This window comes from Mollisia scopiformis (genome assembly GCF_001500285.1).
Source record: "Mollisia scopiformis unplaced genomic scaffold LY89scaffold_13, whole genome shotgun sequence".
Lineage (NCBI taxonomy): Eukaryota > Fungi > Ascomycota > Leotiomycetes > Helotiales > Mollisiaceae > Mollisia > Mollisia scopiformis.
In genome coordinates this window covers 1,042,490-1,056,457 of record NW_017263593.1, presented here as the reverse complement: position 1 = coordinate 1,056,457, position 13,968 = coordinate 1,042,490, and the positions used below count along the sequence as shown (strand labels likewise).

At 47.8% G+C, this 13,968-nt stretch overlaps 4 protein-coding genes across 4 annotated transcripts; 3 read left to right on the top strand and 1 right to left on the bottom strand.

Moving 5' to 3' along the window:
• Window positions 1-1,780: 1,780 nt before the first annotated feature.
• Window positions 1,781-7,781, top strand: LY89DRAFT_85296 (chitin synthase). The gene is made up of 2 exons (XM_018223462.1): window positions 1,781-2,290; window positions 2,340-7,781. The coding sequence occupies exons 1-2, from the start codon at window positions 2,010-2,012 to the stop codon at window positions 7,639-7,641; spliced, it is 5,583 nt and encodes a 1,860-aa protein (XP_018070874.1). The 5' UTR covers window positions 1,781-2,009; the 3' UTR covers window positions 7,642-7,781.
• A 2,099-nt stretch (window positions 7,782-9,880) lies between these two features.
• LY89DRAFT_85241 (uncharacterized protein) lies at window positions 9,881-10,689 on the top strand. The gene is made up of 3 exons (XM_018223461.1): window positions 9,881-10,063; window positions 10,135-10,365; window positions 10,425-10,689. Exons 1-3 carry the CDS (start codon window positions 9,962-9,964, stop codon window positions 10,596-10,598), a joined length of 507 nt encoding a protein of 168 aa, XP_018070873.1. The 5' UTR covers window positions 9,881-9,961; the 3' UTR covers window positions 10,599-10,689.
• A 211-nt stretch (window positions 10,690-10,900) lies between these two features.
• Window positions 10,901-11,479, bottom strand: LY89DRAFT_707728 (uncharacterized protein; the record flags this gene model as incomplete). The annotated part of the gene is made up of 3 exons (XM_018217633.1): window positions 10,901-11,200; window positions 11,252-11,380; window positions 11,432-11,479. The coding sequence occupies 3 exons, from the start codon at window positions 11,477-11,479 to the stop codon at window positions 10,901-10,903; spliced, it is 477 nt and encodes a 158-aa protein (XP_018070872.1).
• A 656-nt stretch (window positions 11,480-12,135) lies between these two features.
• LY89DRAFT_782764 (uncharacterized protein) lies at window positions 12,136-13,200 on the top strand (the record flags this gene model as incomplete). Its single annotated transcript, XM_018222618.1, has 4 exons — window positions 12,136-12,169; window positions 12,216-12,293; window positions 12,422-12,511; window positions 12,571-13,200. The coding sequence occupies exons 2-4, from the start codon at window positions 12,222-12,224 to the stop codon at window positions 13,198-13,200; spliced, it is 792 nt and encodes a 263-aa protein (XP_018070871.1). The 5' UTR covers window positions 12,136-12,169; window positions 12,216-12,221.
• Window positions 13,201-13,968: the final 768 nt, after the last annotated feature.

Below are 13,968 nucleotides of genomic sequence, written 5' to 3'. Positions count from 1 at the left end.
CTGATGTGGTCGTCGACACGCGCGAGACTCGAGGAGTGAGGAGAGTGGTGAGGTTTGGAATGAGTGTTTGCCGCCCTTGGAGTGGTCGGTCGCTCAGCAACAGGCGTGCAGGAGCAGGATCAGGAGTAGGAGGGCGTAAGAAAACGAGAGTGAGATACAAGATTACAAGTCGTTAGAAAGCGTTGAAACAATCATCAAAGCGAATGAGATGACTTGGACAGAGAAGTGCACAAAACAGAGAGATGATTGAGGGGATTCAAGAACTTGAGATGTCGACAAGGAATGTTCACCTCATGGAAATCTTTCCAGCACTCGTCTCGAACTGTTGTACGGATGGCCACTTGACCATGAGCGCACCGGACCCCTGAAGAGACCTTTCAGACTAAAATGATCTAAGCCGCACTGCACGCTGGCCCAATACGAGCAAAAATGGATGCCGCTCTAAGCATACGATCTCAATGTGGATCCTAGATCGCCACTATTCGGCTTCCCGTGATGCCCATGGCGAATCAAGGAAGCCCCAGACTCTTGCCATCAAGGCATGGTGAGATCCGGGTCCTGGAGCGGCACTACACTTATGTCTATTTTCAGAGACAGTGCTGCTTTGACAGACTTTGCATAAGACAACTTAGACAAGAGGCTTAACACAACACCACTGACCATCTTCTCGGCTCACCCAATCCCAACAAATATTTCGCTTCTCGGATGCAGGAGAAAAATGCAGACATCGTTCGACTCCCGAGCAAAGCTGTACGTTATTCGAATTAGAGTCTTTTGTTGTTTGGGTCTTTGATAGCACCCAGTATCTCGACGCAGTGCATATAATTTTGAGATGAGTGGTCTCAATAGAAGTGAGCGGATTAGGGGCAATAACGTTATGAAGACCCACCATCGGGTTGGCAGAAACGATGGCTTGCGGACCAAGTTGCGGTAGTGGTTTCCCCGTAATGAACGGCGTCATGATCCGTGATGAGCTAAAGCTCAGTAAAGTGGATCTCAAAAAGAATTCAATCTGGAGAAAACCGGACCCTGATTCGCTCTAGAAGCTTCATCTAAGTCATCCACGTCCTTCAGGAAGAATCAGAATCATGCAAAGTAGAATTGCAGTACAGTACACGTGAAGTTGACAGCTGAGCAACGTGAGAGTGAGCCGTGAGCACGCCTTCGAAGGCTGTGATTTGGAAGCGATTCCGAGCCTGAGCATCCTTTTGTATACTGCATACGAACATGTGAGAAGGAGTGAGGGCCTTGTTCGTGTTCGATCTTCTCAGCCGGTAACTTGCACCTGGCGGCAGAAGGCTTCCTGCAGAGTCGAGGTTCCGATGCATCTTCACGGTGCATCCGGTGCATTGATGACGGAGGGTGGAGAGTGAGCACTGAACAATGAACATTGAACAGCGAGAGCGAACACCCCACAATAACGATGAGAACTTGGAAGAAGTTCTCGTGTTCGTGGAGCTGGATCCCCAGTGGCAAGAGGTTGTCGAGAAGTTTGAATTTTCTTGCGCTGCTTTTTCCTTCAGACCAGGCCACATTATTTTAAGCATCATCCAGCCCCTGAGCTTGCCCCACCTCGACCTTGACTAGCACTACGGCGGCCGACCCCAAACAAAATACACATTTTTTGGTCATTCGAGACAACAACCTGGTCTGGTCCTGCTGCTTGCTTGCTGGGCCTTCCGAAAGAGCTTGTGTTCGCCAACGTGTGCAGGTCTCTCTTTTCCTCATTCACGAGTTTTATCTTCGCCTGTATTTTTCGAATTGCGTCTTTTCTCCTCACCTAACACTCGCTATTTTCCTATCATACGCTCGCTATACTCGTTGTGCAGTGGAGGAGGATTCTCGTCTTCTATTTCTGACCCCCTTCCTTCGTTACCTAGGGGACTCGGTGCCACCCACACGAGATTCTGCATCCCAGGGAACTGCCCGCTCGAACTTCGACTTCCCCTCAGACATTCAATCGATCTCGACTTCGCAGATAGAGTAGGGACGTTCGCAATTCGGCCACGATGGCCTCCAACAGCCACTCACAAGCTTCACTGCCTTCCTTACCAGCACATCTCCAAGCAGATACACAAATCACCGCGCATCTAGCAAGCAGATTTCATGTATCATTACCAACAGCTCAACTATCTTCACACGCGTTGATATGTCTCAATACATATGCTTCCTCCAGCAAAGGCCCAGATGGCGGAAAGGAGGGCAGTGCAATGGGAGGAGCAGAGGAAATGGCAGATCGCGCTTTCACAAGACTTGGAGCACGCTCAGAAAACCAAGCTGTCGTCTTCCTGTAAGTCGCAGAAATACGTCTGCATGCGTTGACACTAACAAATTTCCAGAGGAGAATCGGGGTCTGGTAAAACGACTGTTCGTTCTCACTTGTTGTCAGCCCTCTTGGCGAAATCGTCCACTCCATTGTCCACGAAACTATCACTTGCTGCTTACGTTTTTGATACTCTGACGACGACAAAAACTGCTACTACTCCTACAGCATCGAAGGCTGGACTGTTTTTCGAGCTTCAATACGACACAGCATCAACAGTAAATCCAACACTCATTGGTGGAAAAGTGCTAGACCATAGGTTGGAAAGGAGCAGAGTGGCAGCTGTGCCAACGGGAGAGCGTAGTTTCCACGTCTTATACTACCTTCTTGCGGGTACCAGTGCGGCAGAGAAGGCACATCTTGGCCTAGACACGGACAGTAGTTTGACTGCCGCGGTTGCTCATCCAACTCAGGCTGGCAGCACGGCTCAGAAAAGATGGCGGTATCTTGGCCATCCAACGCAGCTGAAGGTCGGAATCAACGATGCCGAGGGATTCCAACTCTTTAAGACCGCTCTCCGGAAGCTCGAATTTCCTCGCAGCGAGATTGCAGAGATTTGCCAAGTGCTGGCCAGTATCTTGCACATTGGACAGCTGGAGTTTGAGACAGCCGCAGACACTTTGGCGACTGCAGATGACAGCGGTGGATATTCGCACGAAGGAGCTCAGCATATCACTGCTGTGAAGAATAAGGATGTTCTTGGTATAATTGCGGCGTTCCTTGGTGTTAGTGCCCAAGATCTTCAAACCACACTGGGTTACAAAACCAAGATTCTCCAAAGAGAGCGTGTCACAGTCATGCTTGATCCCAAAGGTGCCAGAGCGAATGCAGATGAGCTTGCCAGAACTCTGTACTCACTGCTCGTGGCATATGTGATTGAGAGCATCAATCAACGTGTGTGTGCTGTGGAAGAGACAGTTGCCAACACGATTTCGATCGTCGACTTCCCAGGATTTGCACAGCAGCCATCGACCGATTCCGTTCTTGACCAGCTTCTCAACAATGCCGCTACTGAGGCCTTATATAATTTCACACTTCAGAGCTTCTTCGAGAACAAGGCCGAAATGCTGGAAAGCGAAGAAGTGACTGTACCTGCGACTAGCTATTTCGATAACTCTGACGCGGTTAAGGGCTTACTCAAGCCTGGAAATGGTCTTCTAAGCATCTTGGATGACCAGACGAAACGAAACAGGACCGATGTACAATTGTTGGAGAGTCTTCGAAAGCGATTTGAAGGCAAGAATCCCGCAATTGCTGTAGGAAGTGCAACCGCCAAACTTCCAGGAAGCAACTTTGCTACCCATAATGCGGCTGCTTCTTTCGCTGTGAAGCACTTTGCTGGTGAAGTAGACTACGTGGTCGCTGGCCTAGTCGAGGAGAATGGAGAGGTCATCTCTGGTGACCTGATGAACTTGATTGCTTCAACCAAGAGCGACTTTGTAGGTCAGCTCTTCGGCCAAGAGGCACTACAGACTGTGGTCCACCCGCAAGAGCGTACAACCATCATGCAGGCTCAAGTCAGTTCGAAACCTCTCCGGAAGCCCAGCGTCATGCGTAAGAAGGGCGACAGGCCAAGCAGATTCGGTGGCAGGGACGTCAAAGCATCCGAGTCTGTTGAGGACGTCTCTGAAGTTCAGGACGACCCACAAAGCCGGAGAGGCCGTAATATTGATCAAGGCGCTGCTGGTCAATTCCTCTCCTCCATTGACAATGTCATCAAGTCTCTCACAGCACCAAACACAAACCCATACTTCGTTTTCTGTCTCAAGCCCAATGATCGCCGGATAGCCAACCAATTCGACAGCAAATGTGTCCGCACGCAAATCCAGACATTTGGTATTGCCGAACTCAGCCAGCGTCTGAGGAACGCTGATTTCAGTTTGTTCTTACCGTTTGGTGAATTCCTGGGCCTTGCTGAAGCCGAGACAATTCTCGTAGGGAGCGAGCGGGAAAAGGCTGAAATGGTCGTCGATGAAAAGAGATGGCTAGCTAACGAAGCTAGGATCGGAAGCACTGGAGTCTTCTTGAGTGAGCGCTGCTGGGCCGAGATAGCGAAGCTGAGCGAGCGAGGCTTCACTGCCGGTCGTTATCCCACACAATCGGAAGATGGTGCAGAGCTCACTCCAGGAGAAGTACACGGCCACTATGGAGCTTCCAAAGAGAGACTACTCGGCACCCCATCGCCTGGTGCCTACATCTACGGAGCAGACAAGAAATCCGGCTATTTTGGAAGCGCTGATGTCGATAGTCGATCCGAAGCAGGTGCTTCAGCCCTTGGTCAAGGTGACATGTTCCGAAATCTGGATACCAGGGAGCAAATGGCCGAGAAAGGAAACGAGAAAACCATGGTTGAAGTTGAAGAGGTCAAGACAAGCAGCAGTCGAAAGAGATGGATCGCTGTTGTCTATCTCATGACCTGGCTCATCCCAGACTTTCTCATCAAATGGATCGGTCGAATGCCTCGCAAAGACGTTCGAATGGCCTGGAGAGAAAAGCTCGCCATCAACATGATGATCTGGATCAGTTGTCTCTTCGTTGCGTTCTTCATCGTGGTCTTCCCTATGCTCATTTGTCCTAAACAAAACGTCTTCAGTGCGGCTGAGTTGACTTCATACAACGGTAAAGGTGCTTCTGCGTACGTTGCCATCCGTGGACAAGTCTTCGATCTTTCAGACTTTGCACCATCGCATTATCCTAGTATTATCCCTCAAAAGTCAATTTTAGCATATGCTGGTCTGGATGCAACCTCACTCTTCCCGGTTCAGGTCTCTGCTCTCTGCCAAGGTGTCAATGGTACTATCGATGACTCGGTCCAACTCGACTACACATCGACTAACACTACTGGCTCTGCCTTGGTCATCAGTAACACTGACACAAACTACAAATACCATGACTTCAGAGCTTTCACCAATGATAGCAGACCTGATTGGTTCTACGAGCAAATGTTGATGCTCAGGGCCAATTACAAGAAAGGCAACATTGGATACACGCCCAAATATGTCAGCACTTTGGCAAATAAACAGGAGTCGATTGCAATACTCAATGGAAGGGTTTACGATTTCACCAAGTACCTTCAAGGTGGTCGCAAGATCATTGTTGCTGCTGGACAGGACGTACCTACAGATGTCAGCACAGACTTCATGGACCCATTGGTTGTTGATCTATTTCAGCAGAAGGCTGGTGAGGATGTCACAAAGTACTGGACCGCTCTAGCTATTGATGATGGTATGCGATCTCGCATGCAGCTTTGTCTCGACAATCTCTTCTATGTGGGCAATGTCGACACCAGAAACTCCGTCAAGTGTCAATTCTCAGAGTATCTGATCTTGGCCATCTCTATCATCCTTTGCTCCGTTATTGGCTTCAAATTCTTCGCCGCTCTCCAGTTCGGAGGAAAGAACATCCCGGAAAATCTTGACAAATTCGTCATCTGCCAAGTTCCTGCTTACACAGAGGATGAAGACTCTCTTCGTCGTGCCATCGACTCAGCCGCCAGAATGAAGTATGATGACAAGCGCAAACTTTTGGTCGTCGTCTGTGATGGTATGATTATTGGTCAAGGCAACGATAGGCCTACCCCACGTATCGTTCTCGATATTCTTGGTGTTGCTGATACTGTGGATCCCGAACCCTTGAGCTTCGAATCTTTAGGTGAAGGTATGAAGCAGCACAATATGGGCAAAGTCTACTCAGGTCTCTACGAAGTCCAAGGCCACATCGTACCGTTCATGGTCGTAGTCAAAATCGGCAAGCCATCTGAAGTTTCACGTCCTGGAAACAGAGGAAAGAGAGATTCGCAAATGATCTTGATGAGATTCTTGAACAGAGTTCACTACAACGCTCCTATGAGTCCTTTGGAACTTGAGATGTACCATCAGATCAGGAACATTATTGGTGTCAATCCGACTTTTTACGAATACATGTTGCAAATCGATGCCGATACCGTTGTTGGTCCAGATTCTGCCGCTCGCTTCGTTTCAGCATTCTTGGATGATACCAGACTTATCGGCGTGTGTGGTGAGACTGGTCTGTCCAACTCGAAGTCTTCTTTCGTCACCATGATTCAGGTCTACGAATACTACATCTCTCACAATCTTGCCAAAGCATTCGAAAGTTTGTTTGGTAGTGTTACCTGTTTACCTGGTTGTTTCACCATGTACCGAATCCGAGCCGCCGAATCCGGAAAGCCACTCTTCGTCAGCCGAGAAGTCGTTGAAGCCTATGCCAATATCCGTGTCGATACACTCCATATGAAGAACCTGCTTCACTTGGGTGAGGATCGTTACTTGACTACACTTCTTCTCAAACATCACTCCAAGTACAAGACCAAGTATATCAGAAACGCTCACGCTTGGACCATTGCCCCTGATTCCTGGCAAGTCTTCATGTCGCAACGTCGTCGTTGGATCAACTCTACTGTCCACAATCTGATCGAACTCGTTCCCATGTCACAACTTTGCGGATTCTGCTGTTTCAGTATGCGCTTCATTGTGTTCATCGATCTTCTGTCTACCCTCGTCCAGCCAGTCACGGTGGCATACATTGTTTACTTAATTGTCCTCGTCATCCGGCACACGTCTGTCATTCCGATCACAGCCTTCATTCTTCTAGGTGCCATTTATGGTTTACAAGCCATCATTTTCATCCTTCACCGAAAGTGGGAAATGATCGGATGGATGCTACTCTACGTTGCCGCCATCCCCGTGTTCTCCTTTGGCCTACCACTCTACAGTTTCTGGCACATGGACGATTTCTCCTGGGGAAACACTCGTATCGTCACGGGAGAGAAAGGCCGCAAGATCGTCATCACCGACGAAGGAAAATTCGACCCAGCTTCCATCCCCCACAAGAAATGGGAAGAATACCAAGCCGAGCTCTGGGAAGCTCAAACTTCCAAAGACGACCGCTCCGAGGTCTCGGGCTACTCTTATGGTACCAAATACCAACCAGCTGTATCAGAACACAACTACCCACCCTCTCGTCCACTTTCTCAGGTCAATCTTAACAATTATCCTTACGACAATAAATCCGCAGCCAACATCCACGTATCCCGCATGTCCCTCGCTCCCTCCGACGCTCTCGGCCTCGGAATGGACCACCGCCAAAGTCAATTCGGTGGCTCCCAATTCGGCGGCCCAGAAATGGAGATGGCGAACCTTGCCGGCCTGCCAAGCGACGATGCGATATTGGCTGAAATCAGGGAGATTCTGAAGACGGCGGATTTGATGACTGTTACGAAGAAGAGCATCAAGATGGAGCTTGAGAGGAGATTTGGCGTCGCGTTGGATGCTAGGAGGGCTTATATTAATTCTGGTTAGTCTTTTCCCTTTCCTCCTTCTCTTACTTTTTGGGACTAACGAGTCGATAGCTACCGAAGCACTCCTTTCTGGGCAGCTATAAATTATATGATGAGTGAGGGATTTGGATGAGATGTAATGAAAGTAAGAAATCATCTGGTTGCATATATATTTGGAGTATTATTTTTTCATGAATGGAAAAAAATTTGTTGTTGTTGTGGAATGGAAAGGAAAGGTTGTAGCGATATTGAGGGTTGGTGGCTGGGTTGGCGTTTTGGATTTTGTGTTTGAGATAATAATATCACCTTTTTTCTGCAGATTGATGCTTTGATGTGTCTTGTTTGTGTCCATTGTGCCTTTGTTTCCAGAGCCCCTGAGTACAAGGCGAGGTTCCTATCGTGTACGGCTCGCTTTCAAGCGAGTATGTACCTCTGAAGCCATTTGGAATGCAAAAGCTCACGCCTATTAAAGCATACACCATATATCCTACTAAGAAAGAAAGGAAGTCCCATCTTTATACCATTCCCGCTTTTTGGTAGTTCCTTGATTCTTGCCCCCTTGCTTGTGTATACCGAAGTGGTAACCGCTAAGTGAAAGCTTCAAAATCGAAGTATCGGTGCGAGTGGGAAGCTTATCCCATGAGAAAGGAAAAAGTTGGATATGGCGCGCCAAAAGAAACTTTCGATAGAGTTAGCTGATATTCAAGAAGGATTGTGCAGGGAAGAGGTTGGTAGAGGACTAATCTGTGCTGGTGGGTTGTCTCTTGTAAGAATCGTTGCCAGCAAGTCGATTTGCGGTGGAGGCAGCTGGTATTTCTAACGATTGTGCGGGAACGGAGTTGTCTGTGTGTGTGACTTGTCTTTGTAGAGTGTCAACGGGGTGGGTGTCTGCAAGAATTGGGGGTGATGCGATGATAGGTTATGGGCGTTTTTTTTTTTTTTTTTTTTGGCTGGGTGGTCGGTGTTTGGGATTCTTGGGAAATGCATGTTTTGCGTCTCCGTTGGGATGGAAAGGATTTATGTGGGTGTCTAGCCTGGATGGAATTACGGCTATGCCCAAGGTATGGTTGTGGTAGAGTTTTGCTGTCTTCTTTGGTCGTTTGATGGACGGAGGGTGGAGTGTGCTGCGAGAGATGCATTGGATGGAGATGCTGGTTGAGTGTTTGGATATCCAATAGAGGACAATTGTGCTGTGATAACCATCTTGAGGGGAAGTTTCTCCGATCTCAGTGACTGGCTTAAAATCTTGCAGAAGACTTTAGCATAGTTGAAAGACCAGCGTTGAGTTTGATATTCTAAAGAGCCTTGATGCTTCAAGAAAGAACTGGGACGGGGTGAACAGCATGATAAAACCGAAAGAGAGTCTTGGTTGGCAAAGAATAATCGCACGATTCCCCAAGACAGATACTCTTGCCTAGTCCAATAACGCTCCTTCCCAAGACGAGCCGGAAGGAGCGGCCGCCTACCTATGTGAGTATTAAGGCCTGGCGTGGTGAGGAGGTAAACACGCTAGTGACGTTCCTCCTACATCGCGTTCCTTATTTCCATCGTACGACACAACCTCTTTCTTCACTAACTTCTCTGTTACCGATCCCATATCACAAAGAACATCCCAAACACAAGAAATAAGGAGAATACGCGTTGTGAGATCAAGATGAAGCTCTTTATCTTCCCCTTGGTTGCTTGCCTTGCCAGTCTGGGCTTGGCTGCCGCTGTTGAGCCAATTCCCCGCTCTGAGGCCGTTGATGTAAGTCTCTTTCCTGTTTGTTTTCTCCCATCGGATCAAGAGCCTGTGAACTCGAGCTGACTTCAACCTGTAGTGTCTTGATGGTACTGACAATGTTGCCCGCTCGGAGGTAGCTGTCGAGGGACAAGGTGCTGTTGATAACATTGAGGCAGGAGCTTGTGGCTCTCGTTGCAGCTCCAGCAATCAATGCCATTGCGGTGAGTGCATTCATGGCCATGTAAGTCTTTCATTCTTTCCTCCATTGCTGCAAGCAAGCTCTGCCTCCTGTCCATAGCCAATCCATGGCACTCTAATGTCTTATTGGCAATGCTGATCTTGCACTTGCAGTGTGAATTTGACCCAATTAGAGTCGATCGTTCCCTCCCCACAGAAGTGGCTATCGAGGAGCAAGCTGCTGTTGACAACATCAAAGTCGGAGACTGTGGTTCTCGTTGCAGTCACAGTGGTGAATGCAACTGCGGATGGTGCATTGGTGGCCATGTAAGTTTGCCCTTCCTCCTTCACTATGCCAAAGGCACTCTACTTTGTGACGGTGGTGTCCTTCAATGTCTTGTTGACAGAGCTGACCTTGCACTTGCAGTGTGCACTCAGGCCAATGGAACGTGACGTCGGTCTCCAGCAAGGTACCTGCGGTTCAGCATGCAATACAACACCTGACTGCAGATTGTGTCCTCGTGGTCGCTGCTTCGGAGGAAAGGTCCGTAGTAGCTCCCATCCCATCATCAATATTCTGTTGAAGCAAAGGCTAACTTGAAGGTCGCGGCATAGTGTATCTCTACTCGTGGTACTGCTCTCCCCCTCTTCGGTGGTTTCGATGTCGACGGCACAGTCATTGCTGGCTTCAAGAAGCGTTCTGAGGAAACCGCTACTACATCCGACACTGCAACTGCAACCTCTGGACAAGGAAGCGCTGTGGCCGATGACTTCTCGTACAACACAAAATGCAATTCCACTCGCGACTGCAAGGAGGAGTTACACTCCCATTGCGTTGACGGACGTGTATGTACCACTTCGAGACATTCATTAAAAGTCAGATCACTAATCTGTTGTATTCATAGTGTGTTCCCACATGCATGGCTCGTGATGCCAACTGTGCCCGTGGAGAAGCTGTGATGATTGAGGAGCTCGTCCAAGATGATCGATGCATTTTGCCATGTGATCATCCTGAACATTGCAGTCCATGCGACGCAAATGTCTGTCGTCTCGGCAGATGCTATCTCATCCGTGGTTGATTGTGTGTTTTCAATGTCAATGACAGCTGGGAACATTTGCTTTGCTCGATAGACGGGAAAGGATGGTCTAACACAAGTTATTTTGAGAGGAGCTTTTTGCTTGCAGAAATGAAGAATGAATGTCCAGCCAAACCTGGTACAACGAATTCTTTGTGACCAGCCAGAGAAACTTATTATGCCTTCTACTCCATCTTTTTCAATTATCAAAGACCCATCTCTACCAGCACATCATTCATCAACCCCCTTTCCACACCACCCCTCGCGCCCCCTTCCCCCCAAATCCCACCTGCGATCTCCACCTCTCACAACAAATTTTGCATCCCGCTCTTCAACGCGTTCCCACTCATCACAAACATACTCATACACATTCCAACCCCACTAATAAAGACCAAACTCCTCACATTAGCCATTGTCTCCGTAGTATTATTGATATAGATAAAGTTGTACAGGACTCTGGATGCGAGATAGGCCGCTGCGAAAGTGTTCAGGGTCGATGAAGGGAGCGATGCAAGGTTCCCGGCTAGGAGAGCAGTTGTGAAGAGAGGGAGGTTCTCGAAGCCGTTCATTTGAGCGGATTCGGCGCGGAGAATGCAGTTCTTCTTCTAGGGTGTGTGTTAGCAGGAATTGTCGAGGAATGGGAGGCGAGGACATGCGGCTTGATCAAGGGTTTGGTCTTTTGCTAGGCTTTCTGAGTAAGTTCTTGGAGAGCGGTTATCGAAGCTTTTGGATGAGAAGGCGGCGTAGGCGTGTGGGATGAAGGCGCAGAGCCATGCTGCTGGGACCTGAGAGGGAATATGAGCACGATGTTGAATGGGAAGAAGAGATAGACGAACAGCGTAGAGGGAGTAGTTTTTTGTGGTGTCGAAGAGTCCTGAGGCCATTTTGATGATTTGGAGAATTGAGGTACGGAGTGGGATAATTAAAATTGTATGAAAGGATGCTTAGAAAAACTGTCTGAGCTGGAATGATTAATAATTTGGGAGATCTAGGAGTTGAAAAAGGAATTTGAAGGGCTCATCGATATATTTCTTTGGTACGTCATTTTGAGAATACTAGCTATGATGTCTAGCCTCAAGTCCGTCAATTGCAGCATTACCGAGGTTCGTTGCCGTAGACTGGAAAAAGGAAATAAAAGAAAATTCGAAGTCGCGAAATGGTAAGGGAAGAGGAAGCTCGAATGGAAAATTGATTTGCACTGGCACAAAAGAGTTTCTGGTGGGTTTGCTGTCATATGCAGGAACGAGATCTAAGTGCTGACTGACTGCTAGGTCAACTCTTGCAGGATCTCTGCACTGTCACTTGGGTGCGTGATCTCAAAAACACTGTGAAAGACGAAGTGAAAACAACAATTGAGATGTTGACCTTGGTCATGATGCAGTTCGCACTGTTTGAGTCGCTTGATTCGAGATGGTAAGAGCAAATTCGAAATATGATGATGCTGATTCATACCAGATAATGCTTCTCATGGGGTACATTTGAGCACGGGAAGCCTAAATGATTGTCCGTCTCTTCAAACACGACTCTCGTTTGTGTTTCGCACGCGTCAACTCTCGGTGCTGATCCAACAAGGAGTAAGTAGCAGGTGATAATAGATGCCAATGCTGACATTATCTCAAGTTTACAATGGTCTTCAAAAAGGCAGCACCAAGCTTCACCAACTTTCCAAAACTCCCCACCGAGATTCGAATCAAAATCGTAAGTTGTAACCCTGGTGTTCTTCATTCTCACTAGCTATTCAATTCTTCTCTGTATTGCGATCCAAAGCAACTTTTATTTTCTATAAATCCTGCTCTTGATAGAAAACATAGTCTAATTTGTGCCAGTGGGAAGAAGCCTCCTACCTTCCACGAAACGTCGATATCTGGCCAGACCGTTCTGAAAGTGTTCCGGGTGAATGGTGGGACCCCCTCTATGTCAGATATCTCACCCGCTGCTGCGTTCCTTCGGTGCTGCATACGAACAGGGAGTCTAGGCAGGAGGCAAGCAAACATTACGAGCTTGCTTTGGATTCAAGAGTACCTTGGAACATGATGTGCAGATTTCAGTCCCCCATCGTATCTACGTCAATTGGAAGAGCGACACGGTTTTCCCCGTACCTTTGGGGGACAGCGACTGGCATACCGACCTATTAGAGAGACCGGAGATCTCCAAGGTTGCAATGAATATTGCCGAAAAATGCTACCATTTCAAAATTTTACGTCCATCACTCGAGGAGGCCATCCTGTATTACCTAGACCCTCTCATGGACCAAGATGCATTGTCGTCCTATTTTGACCACTTTGAAGTCAGCTTCCGACCATTTAATCGCAGAGGGCCACCCAAAAGGTTGAGGGAGTTATTCGATTTGAATAAGGCTTACATCGAAACCGACTACGAGGTTATGATAGAAAACGAGGCTCGCAAACGTCTCCCTGATAATCATATCATCCTCAACGCCGAGGACGATGTCGAGCGTAACAGAGCACTCGAACTTGAGAAGGAAAAGCTCCGTCTATTGCATCCAATTCCGGTCGTGAGGTACATGCGCCTTTTTCTAAATGGAAAAGATTCGAGCAATATTCAGAACCGGTACCTATCTTCAGCTCCACAAATTGTCGGGTGATCCTGGCAGGATTTATCTGCGTTTCATTTTGAATTGCGCTGTTTTCATGTTATGTTCAGGTCATTACAGGGGAGATTAAAAGTACGTTTCATTGAGAGCACTTTGTCTGCGTACGAACTAAAAAAATGGTGCCGAGGAGATGGAGGTCCACAAGTCTGCGTGCTGTATGGCTGTCTAGCTTGGTAATATAAGTCTGTTGATCTACTTTCATTTTGATATCTCCCGTAGGAGCCACAAATAACTCAGAAAGCCAAACATTTTTGCTGTCAACATTTTCCAAGCTCAATGACATTAGCACAAATCCTCTCGTGAATGGTCTTGCTGTCAACATTTTCCGCGCTGCCTGAGAGCATGGGTACCTCTGAGGTTACGACAAAGTCCCGTGACTGATATCTCAACAATGGAGATCTACGTCTTATTTGGGACTGTTTGGTGCTATGAAACACTACACTTTGAACCATTAATGCCACACAAACCTAGGGTAATACCACATGAGAAAAGGAGAATAGATCAAGAGACACGTGCAAGCTCTAGCCGATTCGGGCTTAGCTATCTTTACTGCCGCCTAATCTCCGTTAGTTTGTCTGCCTTCAACGACTACTTTGAACTTTCCTATTTGCGTTTTATTTTAGCAATTACTTCAGCAAACCCCAGAACACTTCATTCGCACACCATTTCGTCCTAAAGCAGGAGTATTTGAAAGCATATTTGTCTATCTGCTGCGCGCGAGCTCCCAGGATTCAACTTTCAGGTGCACCTTGTGATCCC

Bases quoted from the DNA above. Each gene is read 5' to 3' on its own strand.
- LY89DRAFT_85296 (XM_018223462.1), top strand. From the start codon at position 2,010: ATGGCCTCCAACAGCCACTCACAAGCTTCACTGCCTTCCTTACCAGCA. The intron at 2,291-2,339 runs GTAAGTCGCAGA...ACAAATTTCCAG, and splicing joins AACCAAGCTGTCGTCTTCCT to AGGAGAATCGGGGTCTGGTA.
- LY89DRAFT_85241 (XM_018223461.1), top strand. From the start codon at position 9,962: ATGGAACGTGACGTCGGTCTCCAGCAAGGTACCTGCGGTTCAGCATGC. The intron at 10,064-10,134 runs GTCCGTAGTAGC...GTCGCGGCATAG, and splicing joins GTCGCTGCTTCGGAGGAAAG to TGTATCTCTACTCGTGGTAC. The intron at 10,366-10,424 runs GTATGTACCACT...TTGTATTCATAG, and splicing joins CCCATTGCGTTGACGGACGT to TGTGTTCCCACATGCATGGC.